General features: G+C 40.0%; 2 protein-coding genes across 3 annotated transcripts in view; both read left to right on the top strand.

The window, feature by feature from the left end:
- Positions 1-1166: 1166 nt before the first annotated feature.
- LOC127367092 (gastrula zinc finger protein XlCGF57.1) lies at positions 1167-5326 on the top strand. 2 transcript variants are annotated; one of them, XM_051406633.1, is made up of 3 exons: positions 1167-1287; positions 2660-3081; positions 3550-5326. In XM_051406633.1, exons 2-3 carry the CDS (start codon positions 2694-2696, stop codon positions 4932-4934), a joined length of 1773 nt encoding a protein of 590 aa, XP_051262593.1. In that variant the 5' UTR covers positions 1167-1287; positions 2660-2693; the 3' UTR covers positions 4935-5326. The 2 variants fall into 2 exon arrangements, with proteins under 2 accessions (XP_051262593.1, XP_051262594.1); XM_051406634.1 differs by having other exon boundaries at positions 1172-1357.
- A 2126-nt stretch (positions 5327-7452) lies between these two features.
- erfl1 (Ets2 repressor factor like 1) overlaps positions 7453-17737 on the top strand; it is an 89241-nt gene continuing 78956 nt past the window's right edge. Inside the window, exons 1-2 of the mRNA XM_051407595.1 lie at positions 7453-8075; positions 15296-15398. The gene's annotated coding sequence lies outside the window, so the exon portion shown is untranslated. The remainder of the gene's footprint in view (positions 8076-15295; positions 15399-17737) is intronic.

Here is a 17737-nt window from a genome sequence, read left to right as displayed (position 1 = left end):
GAAAAGCCTAGTTGTTGTCAGCTGGCACGGGTAACTGCTACAGTACTAAAACAGGCCATATTTGTCTTACAGTCGATGTTGCATTTTCTAGTACCTGTCTCTAATTGAGCTATAAGAGTCTCAGTTTGCTATAGAGCTTAAAATACAAAGCTTTTGTCTTTGAAGACAATTTGGGCTTTTGGCATTTTTTTTTCAGTTTTCAATGTACATCGATATCATTCAGACATCAAAGCTTGAGAAAGGTAAAGGGAATTATGTGTTAGAATGATTTTAAAAAAAGAAGATAAACATGAAAAGAAATAAGATAGATATAAAAATTATAAATAAGTAAATTAATTTAATTTCATGTGATGTTTGGAAGTGTTATTTCCATGTGTTTCTTTTAACCTCTTACTTGACACTGCTTTTAAAAGAAGTTCAACTTGTGTACTGGTAAGTTGAATTTGCCTAACAATTTAAATTAAAGTAAATTCATTCCCTTGGAATTTCGGATGGGCCGTGGCTCAGACAAAACAAGACTATATTAGATTGGTAGAGGGGTGCCAACAAAAGTAATGTTGCAACTAATTATTTTTGGGGGAGGTAATTAATATATATATATGTTTATTAGTAATTTCTTACACTACAAATTACTGGGGAAAGTAATAATATTACTAGTAATGAGCAGGGTTGGGAGGATTACTTTAAAATACAATTACTAATTACCTGTTAAAAAATTTAGTCAATTACCATATTCCAAGTATCTCAATATTAAATTAATGTAACTTGATTACTTTGTTACTTTTGGATTACCTCAACACCAAATATGTAAATAAAAACAATAGAAAATAAGTATTTTATAAGACAACAGAACAATGTAACCTTTGAGTAAAAACAATGTCCTCTGGTGTATTTTTTGAAGAAAATCCTGCTGAATAATCTCTTTTTTGACTAAATGTAACTGTAATCTGATTACATATTTTACTCCCCACGCCTGGTAATGAGTTGCCGCCCAACACTGCCCACACAAAGGCCAGTCACTGCCTGTCTGTCTGTCTGTCTGTCTGTCTGTCTGTCTGTCAGTGTGCAGGTTGTGTTTACTTGTTTTGTGTTGCTGTCCCTTTAATTGCATTGTGGGCTGTAACCTGAACCTCGCAGGTCCGCGCTGATTGGCCAGAACCACCGGAAGTGAGGCGTTCTTCCTGTGTTATTATCGCGACCGATCCCTGCATAGTAATGGAGACAGTTTGTAAACGTTAGCTCAGATAATGTAAAAGAAGCGCTGGCTGAGTCGCGCAGTTTCCGACGGTATGTATGTGCTTTATAGCAGATAAGAGCGGAGTGACACTGACAGCTGCACAGCTACGAGAAAACCGCTGTAAGTGAGCCACGGTGCTAGCACTGTCGCTAGGCTAATGCTGCCGTTGATTGGCTTGAGGCTAGCATTGGCGCTAACGTTAGCTACATGACAGAAAGATGGAGTGACCACACGTCCTGAGAAATTCTCGACAGTGCCGAAATACGAGCAGTTGTTCTGCATCCTGTGCTGTTTTATATGTGCTGATATTGGGGGGGGGGATGCTTTAGTTAATAACAGAGGTGCGACATACACGCAACAAGCTGCTGCTGTCACCAGGATAAAGGAGAAATGATCTATTAGTGTACATGAAGATTAGGAGATCAGTAGTTTTATTTTTCACTATAAATGGTGGGAATGTTTAGATCAAATTTATTTATGTAGGCTATAATTCAATTCAATTCAAAGGGGCTTTATTTGCATGGGAAACGTTTGCTTCACCAAAGCAAGGGGAGAATATATGTATGAATAAAAGATAATAATATCTTAAAATGAAGTAGTCTTCCTTTTTTTTTTTTCTTTCTTCCAGTTTGTGGTCACTGAGTTTATACTTGGTTCAGATCTGTCTCTTTATATCTGACAGTAGAGAGATAGTCTACAAATTCATAATCTCTTTTTAGGGTGAGATAACAATCTAATCTGTTTTGGCTTTTAGTTTCTTCTGTTCAGTTTCCCCTATAGGTTTCTCTACATTGCTTTATAATTTGGTTTCCTCTGGTAGGTGTTTGGAGGGCAGTGTTGTTGTGAGACTAGTCAGAGGGTGTCTGAGAGGGGGCTGACATAGACGACTCTTTTCTAGGCTCTGCTCTTGGGTTTGCGGAGGTTTTGAATTGGGGCTGGATTTAATTAGGAATGCAAAAAATTTATAAAGTTATAAAAAAAAATTCCTTTTCGTTTTTGTAAAATATTTAAAAGTCTTATTGACAGGTTTTCACTTGCCTGTTGCACTGATTGGGATAATAAATAACCAATTGTTGATGTCATTTGACCTATTTTAAACCAGGTGATGGAGATAGAGAATATAGTGATAAAAATATCTTTAAAATGCGGTTGTATGCTCCTACAGCTTAAAGAATAAAATAACTATAACATACCTGTGTTTGATGTTTCACACATCTTGTAAACACAGTACGACACTGTGCTTGATATCATATCAAACAAATACAAATATGTCGCCACATGACCACGCCCAACCCCTCTGTCCCAAATTTCACCAGCTCTCATTTGGTCACCCTGCAGAAAGATAACCGCTTGTTTATGTTTTTATATTGATTACATTGACTTGTATGTCGCACCTCAATAATGTGTTCCTCTGCTCCACAGCACACTAAAAAGACGAGCTCCTAATGGTGACAACATGAAGATGAAATCTGCCAAGAACAAGTCTTTGCTAAACATAACAAAGACCGGAGAGAAACAACACGATGTGGTCGTAGTTAAAACTGAATCTGAATTAGAGGAAGTGTACACTAATGGTGATGATCTGAACATCCTAATCAAGGAGGAACCACATACACGGGAGATCAGTGGGGAGCACAGTGGAGACTCATCCAGCTGTTCAGACACTAAGCCTGACACTGTGACATCCTGGTCAGATGTTCACCATCAGCAGGCACACATAAAGGAGGAGTGTGACTCTGATCAGCCAGAATATGAATTCACTGAAGCTGCTGTCAAGGAGGAGTCAGAGTCGTGGATTAAAGAGGAGAGAGGCAGCGAAGAGGAGGGAGAGGAGGTGTGCACAGGTAGGAGGCAGTAGTTTAGGAAAAACACACAAGCCCTGGGTATTACTGGCTTTGATTGTGTTTATTCTCTCACTCTATTCCAAGTACAATTCTAAAGCATGGTGATTTTTATTTTTGGTTGTACTAATGCAATGGCAGGGTATCATATGTAGCCATTTCTTAGCAAAAATATATTTTTATATATTAAACTAGTATGTTTTATCTTAGGAATGGCATGTTGAAAGCACCTGCACTTATATTTACCCTCTTTGCTTGGGCATCCTACTGCTGGATGATGTGGTGGGAACAGTTTGAATATCATAGAGGCCCTAAAAAAGTGGATTTCTAGTATCTACAATAGCCTTACTTTGTATCTCATAACTTTAAATCAGTATATTTTAGATTGTCAGTATAACGTAAAGTGAATCATAAATTCTTGCCTTTTTTAATGTGATGTGCTTTCTGTGTGTGTCTTCCTCTCCTACTTAGAGTCATCGTCTGATTTCTTTCCATGTCCTCACTGCTCTGTCTCTTTTACTGACTTGGACTTCTTGGAGAAGCATGTCAAGTGGGTCCATCAGAAACAGTATCTTGCCAAGCTAAAAAAATGCCTCTCAAGCCACACACTAAATCTCATCCCCAAACACTCCTGCACTGTCTGCGGCAGCACCTTTAACTCTAAAGTACACCTTAGGGTCCATGTACGTGAAGCCCACCCTTCTGCCCCTCCCCGCAGGCTCCACCCGTGTCCGACCTGTGCACGCAGCTTCCAGTACCTGAAGAACCTGAAAAATCACTGCCAGCGCTGGCACAACATGTCTGTGGTTACCAGAGGAGGGCATCTCAGCTGCGCCGACTGTGGGAAGAGCTTCAAAGCTACCTGGGGTCAAGGTCCTCATTTGTGTCATGAACCGGATAACACAGAACCTGAGGATAAGCCAATATGCCTGGACACTGGTGTGGAGTGTCCTGAATGTGGCAAAAAGCTATGCACACCCCAAAGCCTGGAGGATCACATGCGCACCCACACGGGTGACCGGCCGTTCGTATGCAAGGATTGTGGCAGGAGGTTCGTGGAGCGCAGTGGTTGGCGTCAACACATGAAAATACACATAGGGGAGAAGCCGCACAAATGTCAAGTGTGCGGGAAGGCCTTTTTAAGAGCACACCACCTCAAGTGCCACTTAACCACACACTCGGGCAAGAAGGAATACTGTTGCTCCGAATGTGGAAAGGAGTTTGGATTTAAGTCAAGTCTTGATCTCCACCTGAGGACACACTCCAGTGAGAAACCCTTTCACTGCAATGTGTGCGGTAAGAATTTTAACACCCAGAGAAACCTGAGGGTTCACTCCAAAGTTCACACCAATGAGAAAGCTCACCAGTGCGGGGACTGTGGGCTGAAGATCGGAGATATTGGGGCTTTGAAAATACACCTGCGGACACACACCGGAGAAAGGCCTTACCACTGCACAGTCTGCGGTAATAGGTTCATTCGCCTTTCACACCTGCGGAACCACCAGCGTACCCACACTGGTGAGAGACCATACAAATGCACTGAATGTGACAAGAGTTTCACTCAGTCTGGCGACCTGGTGAAACATAAGAGGATACACTCTGGGGAAAAACCCTTTGAATGTCCAGACTGCCACCGCTGTTACACCTCCTCTGGTGATCTGGGTAAGCACAGGAGGAGTCACACTAACCTGCGTCCATACACGTGTCAAGAGTGTGGGAAAAGTTTTCGCTTGTCAGGCCATTTGAAAACTCACATGTTAACTCACACAGGGGAGAAGCCATATTCCTGCCCCAACTGCCTCCGCAGGTTCGCTCGCTCTCACCATCTGTCTGGGCATGTGGCTAAATGTCGCTGACTTGAGAGGACTGTAAATAAGCTGGGCTGGATTTAAAGTGGTATTTATTGGAGCTGTATATATTATACTAGATTTTTGTTGATGAATGTGTCATAACTCATATCTGTATATAATTATTTATATGAACTTTCTGTAACCACTCAGATGACTGTTTTAACTTATTTAAAGTATGAAAAATAAATTGAACACATAACTCACACTGCATGGAACATTTTTACAGCACTAAACCGGGCCTTGTATGAATTTTTTTTCAGGGTAGACACTATTATAACGGGTGTTTGTATCAGGCAGAGTTAAGTGGGACATTTATTTAATGGATTGTTTTTCCCCACAGAACAATTCTGTATTATTTGTAAATACAATTGTAATAAATTATTTGATGAATGCATGAACACTATGTGTGATGTTACTGTGTGTTATGTCTCTGGGAGAGGCCATATTATTTGAGACAATATAATGTCATGTAATAGATGGTTCTTGTTGTTTTTCTTAAAAAAAGAAAGCCTACTCTAGAGGCTAGGTCTGAGGAGCAGGATTAATAATTTTAATTTAATAGTTTTACTGTCTGAATCGTGAACCCCTTTACAATAAACAGAATTTTTGTCTTTTGTTGGTCTTCCAGCTATGAATTTAGTTAATAAAACGACTTATTCTGCATTAAATTGGTTTCCTATCTTGAGTGTATAGCAATTGTAATTGAATAGAACAAAATGTCAATTATTTGCGGTAGGGAGGTAGTCCTTATGTGATATTTTGTACTCATTTAAGTCGTATTGTTACATATGACATATCCAGAAATCACAACAGCGCAACTTCCGACTCAACGCTTAAAGTTGCCGTGCTGTTCTGCTCTATTTACACTGCTGTTAACTGAGCGTTGATTCAAGGCACAGTGTACACCGGCGGAACGATGGGCGGGACGAATCACCCTGTCCTTTGCGTTCAATGTGCGTATGGAAGAAGCTCCGCCCGCGGGAGGCAGAAGCGCGTTGAAAACATGCCTAACCCTATTTTTAGCGGGCAGTTCTCGAACGTGAAAGTAGCGACACAGTCAGTTTAACGCCTAACGTTTACACGTAATTCGTCAAATTCAGAGTGAAAAAGAGTGAGTTTTGGGTGTAAAGATGTTCAAACATTTATAACCTGGTATACACAAGCAGGCGGGACCATACTGAGTAACTTCACTGAGATAAAGCTCGTAGTAGGGCTGAACATACCTTAGCTAACAAGTTGCTGCGTCATTTGGCCGTTAGAACCATGGATTTAAATAAATGTATTTATGTCTATGAATATAACGCCGGTGGAGGATGAGCGGTGCCGTGTGGAGTCGAGTTTAGGTTTTAAAGAGTAGCTATGTACGCCGAAAACACTGCAGGATATTGGTTTAAACTCCGACCGAAGCGCCATTCAAGAAATGCCAAAATGCAGTCGCACCGGTAAGTTGAGTTTTCTCGTATCCTTCTTCAAATGTTGTTTTTCAATGGCTTTTACAGTTCACACTTCAATGGCAAATGAAATTCAGCACATTATGTCTTACTACTTTTATTCTCATCAGTTTTACATGACTGACATGATTTTAACATACCCTTTCTACAGAATCGAATAACTTAAAATTGGTTCTTTTCAGTCAACCCATACAAAACAGTTTTTTACTAATGAAGGAGGACAAATATCTTTAACATAGCAGTATCTGCTTTATTGGCCAAGTAACGTTATGTGTTACAGTTTTCATATGCTCTCAATGTTACTCACAGTTTTCAGAATTATAAATATAATAAAAAATATATATAATTCACATGCTTTATTAATAAACATGTCTGGGTTTTCTTTGTGTGTATTTGGTGGTCAAACATCACATGTTTACTGTGAATTGGCCTCTTCACTTTGTCATTTAATCAATAACCTTCTCTGTATTTAAAATAAATTGAAGGGAACTGACACATTTTCATTTTAATTCACACTTACTGGAGAGCGGCCTTTGTGACTACGTATGATGCATCTTGTAGAGACTTTATCATGATCTCAGCATTAGTAAACAGAACAATCTGTGACATGTAAGGCAGCTTGCAGTAAGATGAAGATAAGAAACTTAGATACAGAGACCTCTAGTGGCATTTAGGTCATATCTACAAGAGGCATCAAGGAGGAAATGGTGTGGGGAGGAGAGGGTGATTATTATTTCCAAACCACATTTGGTTTAAATTTGTTTCAACTACTGATAAGATAATGACATAGCAACAGCCTCAGTGTGTTTGCACATAACTTCTATTCAAACATAGCCAGCAATGTAAATATTTACTTGATGATATTAGAGTGACAGATATGCAGTCCTAGCTAAATTGCTATTCTTAATGAAATGCATGCAATGAAAAGAAAATGAGCATGAAAAATTGACATTATTTTCCTTTTTGCATAGTATGTTGTAATAGCATGTTTTGGTAAGCTTGCATCAGCTTCTGCCTTCTTTATCTATAGAATATTTCCTCTACACTGAAGAGGAAGGCAGCCAATAAGATGACCCAGTCTGCCAAGACGGGACTTCGGCGTCCTCAAAAGACTGCACACACCGAGGAGAGAACTCTTGTGGTAGGTAAGATGAAGATCCACTCATTCAAAAGGGGACCAGACTGGAACCGTACCAGGGGATGAGGAACAACTATCTTTAGCCGGCAGTCATCTTGTCAGCCCACAAACTACCAAAAAGAGAAGAAGATGCCTGAAAATGAAAACATTACTGTGCAGGAATCTTCTTCTGAAAAACAAATTTATTAAAAGCCCAAAAAGAATACCTTACAGCCCAATGAAGGACAGTTATTATAATGATCAGGTCTCCAAAAAGAAGATGAGGATGCCCTAAAAAACAAAACAAAAAACAGGACAAGGATGCACTAAAAACTGCATTGCACAAAGTATAGAAGAGTTGAAAAATGAACAGGAGAGCATGAGCTGGAATGATGTTAGCTGTAAATAAGTCAAAGAGGAGCCAGCAGACCCTGAGACACATGAAATCTGCCATGTAACAAAGTTTGGGAATTGGGAATTTGAAGGCCTGGAGGCATTTGTTAAAGGAGAGATGGAGCCATGCTTAACTGGACACTATGAGGAGACACCACAAGCTGAGGCAGTGGAAAGGCAACACAAGTAAGCCACCTCACATCTAATGTTTCACTAATCCTCCTCAGTGTAGCTAGATGCTTCATTGAAGAGTTTCTTAAGCTTACTTTTTACTCATTAGAATATTCATTTCTTGCTTGGACCAGTACAGATTTGTTTTGAGGATGCAATTTTCATTGATTATAAACCTTACATGGATGTCTTCTTTGTTTAAAACATTCTTAATAATGTAATACTGATAACTAAATTTAAAACACGTTTAAAAAGTCGCTGTCTTGTTCAGTACAACATGAAGTCAACATTGACTGTGTGGACAGTTGGAAGAATGGATTTCTTGTGATATGCTCAGCTTTTGAAAGGTTTTTTGACTAAGAAAACTAAATTGTATGGTTGCCAGCGATAGAAGACACAGCAAGGTCACGGATCCAGGTTGATTACCTATTACTGACAAGAAAATACAAATTCTTCCCCGGTCTTTGCTGCAGTAGACGCCTACTGTTCCCGTTGTTGCTCCATATTAAAAATCAGAACTGAATTACAGAAAAATTCTTCAGGGTATGAGAACCGTGTGAGGATCACTTTAGCATCCCAAGGGTTTCATGTTTCATCTGAATAAAAAGCAGGTAAGCAACTTTGCCTGTTTTTTCCGAGTTGAAAATAAACCTTGCTTCATTTTTATAAATAGCCAAGTACTAGGCAATACACCAGAAGTGGTATTTAATAAGTTTTGCTGTTTTTTTTATAGGTAACACACCAGCTTAAGTCCTGACAGGCATATCAATATGTGTGATAATGGCAAGAATTTGCAGTATGCATGAAAAAAACCCACATTTTTTCTAGTGCAGTACTGAGCAAAGAATTTATAAGAAACTGAAATAGACAAGCAAAACGTGGATAAAAGGTGTATCAGTGGTTTTTTAAGTGTGAGTATGTATGGATGGGGGATGTGTTCTCTACCTGGTCTTTTACCATTTATTCATGATTTATTACCTGACATTGAAGTCCACTAAATACCAAGTTATTCACTGGTCTCTCCAGCTTTGTCTCTGCAGGAGACTCTTGAGTTTCATCCTTCTTCACACACCTCCTTTATTGAGTGTGGCTTCCTGCAGCAGCATGTCAAGTATCATCACCTGGATTAGCACTATAGTATAGTTAGACAAGTGTCCTCTAGATATCAGTCCTCAAAGTACTCTCCAGTACTTAACTGTCTATTACTTTACACACTTTAATGCAGCTCACAGTTCATAAGAAACAGCCCTTCTGCTCCACCCAGGAAACTCTACACAGTCCAGTCTGTGAACACACCTTTGGTGAAATGCCTCATTCCTGTAAAGAGTGTGCAGCAGTCCACTCCACAAGCATAGGAATAAAAATACGCAGCATTTCAGCCATACCTTTTCAATAGTACTTACTTTTTACACATCATTATACATTTAAAATACTAATAATTGTCTTTTGATAGCATATATGAAAAACAGCACAAAAAAATAATATACCTTTTTAAAAAATAAAAAAACAAACAAGCAAAAAAAAAAACTTGTATTTGCCACATGAGAAAAGAACCCTCAGGGGCTTAAGAAATATCTTGAAGGAAACATCTTAGGAAAAAACTAACCCAAAACTATATATATATATATATATATATATATATGACAAAGAGCACAATCTTTAAAATAAAATGCATGAAAACAATAATGGAAAGAAGATTAATTGCCTTTTTGTTGTTTCAGATTACCTTTGAAATGCATTGCAGTTTTATGTTTTATCTTACTGTGTCTCATGCATTTTATTTCCTGTTTGGATCGGAATGTATATCTACCTCTAGTAGGGCAGTCATCAGAGGAAAACCTGGCTCACACATTCATTTACACCCAGGATATGCATCACTAGGACAAGGGCCACAACCAAACCTGTCTCGGTCAATTCAGTGGGAATTGGTCTATTATTTTTATGTCCGCAATTACAAGGACAGAGCAGTAACTACGACTCCAGCACAGATAACAAAGATATATTTAGTAGTAAATAATATTGACTGTACCTTTGTTTAAAGCTGGAATCAATACTTCTTAAAGCGTGTCCATTTTTCATTTAGCCGCGTCATGTCTGTGCGGAGGAGGGGCAGAGAGATGAATGGGTGGATTCTCTAATTCCCCCTGTTGCAGTTATCATAATTGTTGAACAACCACGGTTTTTAAAGATCGGGCTCGAGGAGAGGCAGGCCACACAAAGAAAGTTAATAGATTTGGAAAATTGAGATAGATTGCACAGCAGCCGTTTTTGGAATGTTCCATCGGCGTGGCAGGCAGATGGACAAATATGATCCGGGGATGAGGAGGGTGGGTGCAGGGGGGGGACACTGCAGCACACAAACACAGGGCGGCAGAGAATGCATCCTGACAAATAAAGGTGTTACTGTTTACCCTTTCCGTGCAGTGTGTGTGTATCTCATCGTCTGGCGGGTGATAGCCGGATACATCACAGTTTGAGGCCTATATCAGCTTTAAAACAGATGAGTTGGCCGATGAATTCTCCCTGTAAGGCCGCAGAGAAACAGCAGTAGTTCCTCTCTTGAGGCACCAGGGGGAAATGGATAGCTGTGGAAAAGGATACTTCAGGGAAAAGGTGAGCTCAGGAAATGTTTCTCACTCAGAAGTTCGGGCAATTTGTTCTAAGTATGATGTGGTTCAGTATTGCATATAGAAAATATGTTTTATGTCCTATTGTAAAGCAACATCATACCTCCTCCTCCATCATAAACAGTGTTGTTCCAGCGCATAGTCCTCCCTCTGTAAGACCTCTGACCCTGTCATTTGTCAGCAGACGATGGCTTTTAGAACCTCCTAAAGGATATTTTACAGCAGTGATTTATCCAGAGAGGCCTACATTTGTTTCATCCGTTTTGATACCGGTCATTGTTTCCACATTTGATGCATTCAGGCTTTTCTCTGCTCCTCAGAAATCTTTCCCATATCCAATTTTCGCCATTCCTGTGTCCAATTTTCCCTAATATTCAGATGATTATGGCATGATGCTTTCCTTTCCTCTTTTCAGCATTCCACTCTTTTCCCTCCTGCTCCTATTTTCCCCTGATTTTCTTTCACTCTCCTCTTTAGATTCTGACATGGAGCTACACGATATGAATGTTTACAGTGACATTACGTTTAATCAGCGCTGATATAGATACACTACGATGGTTGAGAGTCTACTGCAAATCATCCACAAATCGAAACATAAAATCTTACATTCACTCAGCCTTCCCTGTCCCAAAATCAAATGGCAAATATATTTTCAATCTGCCCCCTGTGACAGACAGTTGCTAGTGTTTTAGGTTGCAGTCTGAGAATTAAATTACCCCATACTGAATCTTATAAAAGTCCAGTTGAGGGGATTTTCTTTTTGTGATGTAATTTGAGCTATCCAATTTTCCTTGTATTTACTGTCTATATTTTGTCAATTTGGCAGAGGAACACATTGTGTGCGTTGGCGCTGGGTGTCACTGGTGTCGTCACGCTACGGTGGTTTTGGTGTTGGCTGGCCTCGGAGGTCAGTGTGTGGGAAGAGATGGTGGCTCTGCAGGGCTTTGCAGCGGCTCTTGGCCTGTCCCTTTGGGCTCCGGCAGGCCCACATCCACTCCTCTTATTCATGAAGGGGTCAACACACGGGTCAAAACACACCGTTTGACTCCCCGCAACACACTAGTGTGTGTGGGTGTAGATGAAACTGGGTATTTTGTGGGCCTTTGGTAAGCTGCAGCTGGTAGCGGCTCTTACATTCTCTCCCTCTCAAGTCCAAATGTGCCTAAAAGCATGGCTCACACAAAGGAAGGAGAGAGAAAACGCCATTAAATTGTGTTGCATTGAGTGCTGAGAGTGGGCTGCCGAGTTACACACAAAGGGATGGAAAGACGCTGTTTATTCCCTATTAGTATCACCACATTGACAGGTTGGTCAAGAGGTAAGGAAAATTTCTCTCCCTCAACAACCTCTAATGTTAGCACTGAGGAACTATACTGGTCAAGACTGATGTGTTCTCCACCAAGCTAGCTGCTATCGTGGTGACTCCTGGAGTGGATCTCTTGACCACGGCCTCCCTCCTCCTCCCATCACACTGTAACCTCTTGCTCTCTCTGTCTCTTTAGTGGAGGGATAGAGATGTGGAGGGCGAGAGAGACTGACAGTGTGCGCTCCCCTGCTCAGTAAATATGAACTGCACCCAGCAGACAGACTCATTCATCACAGGGGAAAGAGGGGGGGAAAGGGGGGTGGAGGGATATAGAAAGGACTAAGAGAAATGTCCAAAAGACAGAGAGAGGCAGAGGGAGGAAGAGGAGGAAGAAGAGAGGTGGGAGGAATAGGAAGCAGATGGATAGAGGATGAAAGAAAGGAAAGTGTTCTGGGTGAAATGAGTGGGAGAAAAAGATAACAGGCTGAAAAGGGGGAGAGAGTCCTGGATGATTGAAGGATAGATAAAGGACAGCGGATGTGCATGGCCGGAAAAACCTCAAGCATGGGAAAACTGATGAAATATCATTTTATATCTCATTACCAAGAGATCTTATGTTGGGATCGCTGCCTTTAAGCATCTTGTTATGAGTGCAACATTAGTTTTGCTGCCCTACAGTCAGGAAGCTCATGTCTCACTTGGACTTGTTGCTTTTCACACTTTGACCTTGAATATGCACTCGAGATATGTACTTGTTCATGATCTGGAGGTCACATTACTGTGAACTATTTTTTTCATGCATATAGAGTACATGTGCTAGTTAGGCATGAGATTAGAAAATGTAGTTGTCTAAACTTACATTGTCATTAAATGTTATGTTAATGGCGCATAATGCTGGCAGTATTATTTATTTTTTTGTCCACAAATTCCATAAAGAATAGACAGTGTGGTAGTCTGTCTCAACATGTTACAACAACTAAATTTGTTATTATTGGCAAACGATGCTCAAACAAGAGTAAAAATATTTTATATTTTAAGCTGTGAATTTGCTCCTCTAGTGAGTATTTTACAGCACCAATCCGTTGTATATGGAATGACTCGATTTAATAGTTGTGTACTACAATGGAGCTCTATGGCAAAGAGGAAAAAACTATACAACTATAGCAACAAAATTCCAGACATATTTCTTTTTATTATGTGCAAATGTCAGTGTAAAGAAAACATACAGTTTATACTATCTACTATTTTTGTCAAATGCACCAAATTTCCTCACAATAAAGAGAAGACAAATATCTCACTTGCAATAAAATAAAACAATGTTGTATCTGTTGTTTGAGCCCCACTGTTGTGTGCTTTAAGGATTTCCACCAAAAATATTTTTTAAAAGGGGCAGATCAGTTTAAATCCAGTATCCATTGGTAGTATCAAAAGTGAAGCTGCAGCCAACAGCAATGCACAAGACGTATTTAATTACTGAGATACATACTGTAATCACTGTGTATTGATTATTGGCTCACTCCCAGTGGCAGGGAAATCAGTTTAGCTTTTTTGAGGCTTAGTCAAAGAAAATGGTCACAAAGATTGACATTAAACCTGCAACATATATTCTTTGAGCTATTACATAATTTCAATTTAGTCCAGTTCTCAGACATCTGCTCCAGTATTAATCCAGGACTTTGTAATAAATATATTTTGTTAGTAGTGCCCTTGACATGCCATCATTTAAAACTTTATTTTACTAACAGTTTGAATGTTTCCAATGCATACCACACCAAATGCAAGGAGACAAAACAACAACTAAATATTTCTTGAAAATCCCAGAGTCCTTTGCCCTTTCCGGTCCATGTCCTCAATTTCCAACAACTTCCCCCTCTTCACTCCCACCAAAAGCACCTCCTCTCCATCTTTTTCCACTCTGCAGAAAGACAGGAGAGAGGGAAGATGATGTGTGACAGATGCCATATTTCGACTTTCTGTCAGAAAGATTAATATTGACACAGTGTGTTTCTTACCAGGGGCTTCTTGACTGTGTGTGTTGGGCTTTGATTTCATTATACCCTGCTCAGCCACTTTTTTCTTAAGAATCAGACAATAACAGATGTGGCGACTGAAATAGAGACACTGATATTTGAGGGGCTGAGTGAACAAGTCATATTGCCGGGTGGGTCGGCCATCAGTCCTGTTTGCCGTGGAAGGGTAAACCCCCCAAGGATACCCAGAGCACAGAGACCCTTCAGTTTTATCAACCTCTTCAGCTCGACTAGCATAGGCTGTAAGCTGTTGTACATGGTGTCGTAGTTGTTGCCTCACATATCTGATTGTAAATATAGTTTTAGTATAATGTTATTATTATAGTACAATTCTAGGGTACTTGTACTTTAATTTTTTTCTTTTGTAGAGTTTGAGGATTTTTTAGATCAATATAGATAATTAAGAGTTCTGAATATACAAAATTATATTTGTCTTAGTCTTAGTCATTCGTCAATTTATAAATGATATTAACTAATATATAAATTAGTGTTATTTAAGCACTGTAACCAAGATATGTGCTAAGTGGGGCATTTTTTAGTTAAAAATAAAGTTGTCAGTGCTCTCTGGTGGCAAACTATGTAATGGCGTCACTGTTTTTGTATTATTGCAAACGCATCTTTGGCATTTCGTACTGCAGTTTGTTGTTGGTCGACATATGCGCTCATACAGATCTAGAATATCGGTCTAACTCTGATACGATATTGCTTAAATTAACTCTACTTCGACCAGGTACAACATTAAAAAGCTGTTTATACTCAGTGCTCTTGTAGCTCACCTGGTGGAGCTGGCCTCCCATGTAAGGGGATTGGTTCTTCAAAAAAGAAAAAGGTAAAAGGACACACTCTCTTTACTGCTGAAAAAAATATTGTATGTTTACACAATGTTTTGGTCTATATGACCTTCATGTATATAGGCAGCATGACAAGACTTTATATATATAAATATATATATATATACACACACACACACACACACACACACACACACACACACACACACACACACACACACACACACAGGACCTGCCTCAATTATTCAGTCCTCCATCAGAGGTCTGTAATAAAGTAATTCTACTACACAGGCTTGCCAAGGTGAGAAGGAGAGATGTGATGTTAATAAACCCATATATTTAAAAAATAATCTATATTATATTGTTTTAAGGAGAAGAATCAAGGCTACAGCCTTTCAGCCTTTAGCCTTTATTGTCATTTCATAGCTTTTGCATACATGAAAACTAAATGTGTCCTCTGCATTTGACCCATATACACTAGGAGCAGTGCGAAACCATGGACACCCGGGGAGCAACTTGAGGTTCAGTGGCTTGCTCAAGGACACTTTGACGCATGGACAGGGAATCAAACTGTCAACCCTGCGGTTAGTGGACGACCCACTCTACATACTGTGCATCGGCTGCCCCACAAGTTGGCATTATTCAGTTATTTTTAAAATATGCAAACATTGAAGGCTCTCTAAACATTGATGTTTTTTTTGTGGGAAAATAAACTGGTCAATCTAAAAGTATTATCAGTTGTATTGGCATCAGAATATAACAAACAGATCAGTGTATTTCTATCACAGTAATAACAATCCGAGCATATATAAGAAAATAGCACAGGAGCCATTCTGCTTGCATAATGAGTAGTAGAAGTACATATTGCATTTTTTACTCAAGTAAAAGTATGCAAGACTTTCACTGGTAATGGTCTACTTCTTGTGCTTCTTTTCCTAAACTATCTGAGTACTTCTCCCACCACTGTATGAGAGTATCTCAACTGGTATTTTGGTCATTGTACGCTATTGTGGCATTATAGTAAGTTTCAATTGTATAGATTTTTTTGGACTAGCTGCACAAGAATAATATTGTCAGTTATTAAACTATCAATCATTTCCATGTTTTCAATATAGGTATATTCAGGTCAATATCTGCCCAGATTGTGATGGGTATATCATGTGTGGTTTTTGAATGGTAGAGGAAACACTGGCTGTGCTGAGTGTGGAACCCAGATTTCAGGATTTATTACTCAGTCAGGTCTTCCTAAGTGCACATATGTTGTATGATCTTCCCGTTCTTAATTCCTTCCTCCCTTCATTGTCTTTACCTGCCTGTTAGGCCCATAGATGGTCTCATGGATTCTGCAGAGTCTAATAAAATCAGATTAATTCAAAATTAATTCCTTTTGTTGATTTAAGCAGTCTACAAGTGGCTTCTTGTCTCCGAGCCAAAGCTCACTGGCCTTCATCTCCAACTTGTAAGCCTCTGAGAACTTTCTGACGCTTATCGAAACATTTCTGAGCTGGATACAAGAGATGGATCCTACAGCTTCCTGATTTTGTAATTTCAAAGTGTGGGGCTCGCTGTTAGTGGGAGAATAAAATCAATAGGCCTCTCTGGAGAGGAGTAGGTATAGCTTGTAGTCCTATGATATGAGAGAGGATCTAAAACAGGAAACACGGCCGATGGAGGAGGAAATGGGGAGGAGCAAAACAGCTTCAGCGCATAAACAAATAGAAAGCAAAGCAGGAGAGATAATGCAAGAAGGAGACAAGAGACCGACGGGGGAAACAGTTGTCGCCAGAGACTTTTATTGACTTTTTTTCTCCCCCCCGTCCACGTGACTACCAGATAAATTCACACACAGAGAGAGAGAGGGGTAGTGAGGGGAGAGAGAGAGAGAGAGAGAGAGAAATGAGAAAATAAATTACTCTGGAAAGATATGACGATAGGCTACACGCGGCTTTAAATCTAAAAGGGAATTCGCGACACACTCGACCAATTTGTCACTGTGCTTTTTGCCTCTTTTCATTTCTTTTTTGGTACGTCCCCCCGCTCCCCCCTCCTATTATTTTTCGCCCCCTCAATACCCCGATGCCCCTAATTTACCCCACTTTTCCTGTGTAGGCCTGTTCAATTTTTCTTCACTCCCATGTTTTCCAAATGTATTCTTTAGGATCTACGCATTGTGGAGCTGTCATGTGAGGATATAGGATCTTTATCTTTTTCTCTTTCTCTTTCTTTTCCAACCTACCTGTCATAAAAAGGTGTTCCCCTCATGTCCAAAGTCTTTATGTGTCTGTTTGTAATTTATGACAAATCCATAAATCTATCCACCTGAGTCCCTCTTTCAATAGGTTTCCCTTCATCTGTAACTACAATCAGATTTGTGCCTCCTCCTCCTCCTCCTCCTCTGCAAACATGGGTCTATCAAAATCTGAGAAAAAGGAGGAAATGAGATGCATCGTAAAAAAAGAATGAGCTGGCCCACGGTAAAGGATGTCTGGAAAAGAGGTGGAAGAATGGAATGGAAAAGAGAAAAGAAAGAAAACGCAGACTTAAAGTATACCCCCCTCTCTTTTATTTAATTTAGACGCCAGGCGAAAATCGATCCTGCCATTCGATACGCAATCCGAATCAAGGCGAATTAAGCGGGCGGAAATTAACTCTGAAAATATTTTTGATGGAGTGGCTTGTAGTCTCTCGGCCAAATGGACTGCAAAGTGGAACAAATGACAGGGGCCTAGTGGTGGAGACAGCGCCGCTCCATCTTCCATTAGGCCGTAATGGGATAGGTCCAGCCCCCTAGCTCGACTCGGCTGCATTAATCAAAACAGCCGCTATATGAAGATTTATGGTTCTCCACTCCAGCGAAGCCGGAGCCGGAGCCAGTTCTCGGTGTGTATGTTTGAAGGAGGGGGTCGGGAGTCTCCCCCCTCCC

Source organism: Dicentrarchus labrax, unplaced genomic scaffold, assembly GCF_905237075.1.
Source record: "Dicentrarchus labrax unplaced genomic scaffold, dlabrax2021, whole genome shotgun sequence".
Classification (NCBI taxonomy): Eukaryota; Metazoa; Chordata; class Actinopteri; family Moronidae; genus Dicentrarchus; species Dicentrarchus labrax.
Note: the sequence above shows the minus strand (reverse complement) of the source record. Positions and strands in the feature narration are given on the sequence as shown.

Coding starts and splice junctions, on each gene's coding strand:
- LOC127367092 (XM_051406633.1), top strand. CDS start 2,694: ATGAAGATGAAATCTGCCAAGAACAAGTCTTTGCTAAACATAACAAAG. Junction 3,082..3,549: donor GGGAGAGGAGGTGTGCACAG/GTAGGAGGCAGT, acceptor TCTCCTACTTAG/AGTCATCGTCTGATTTCTTT.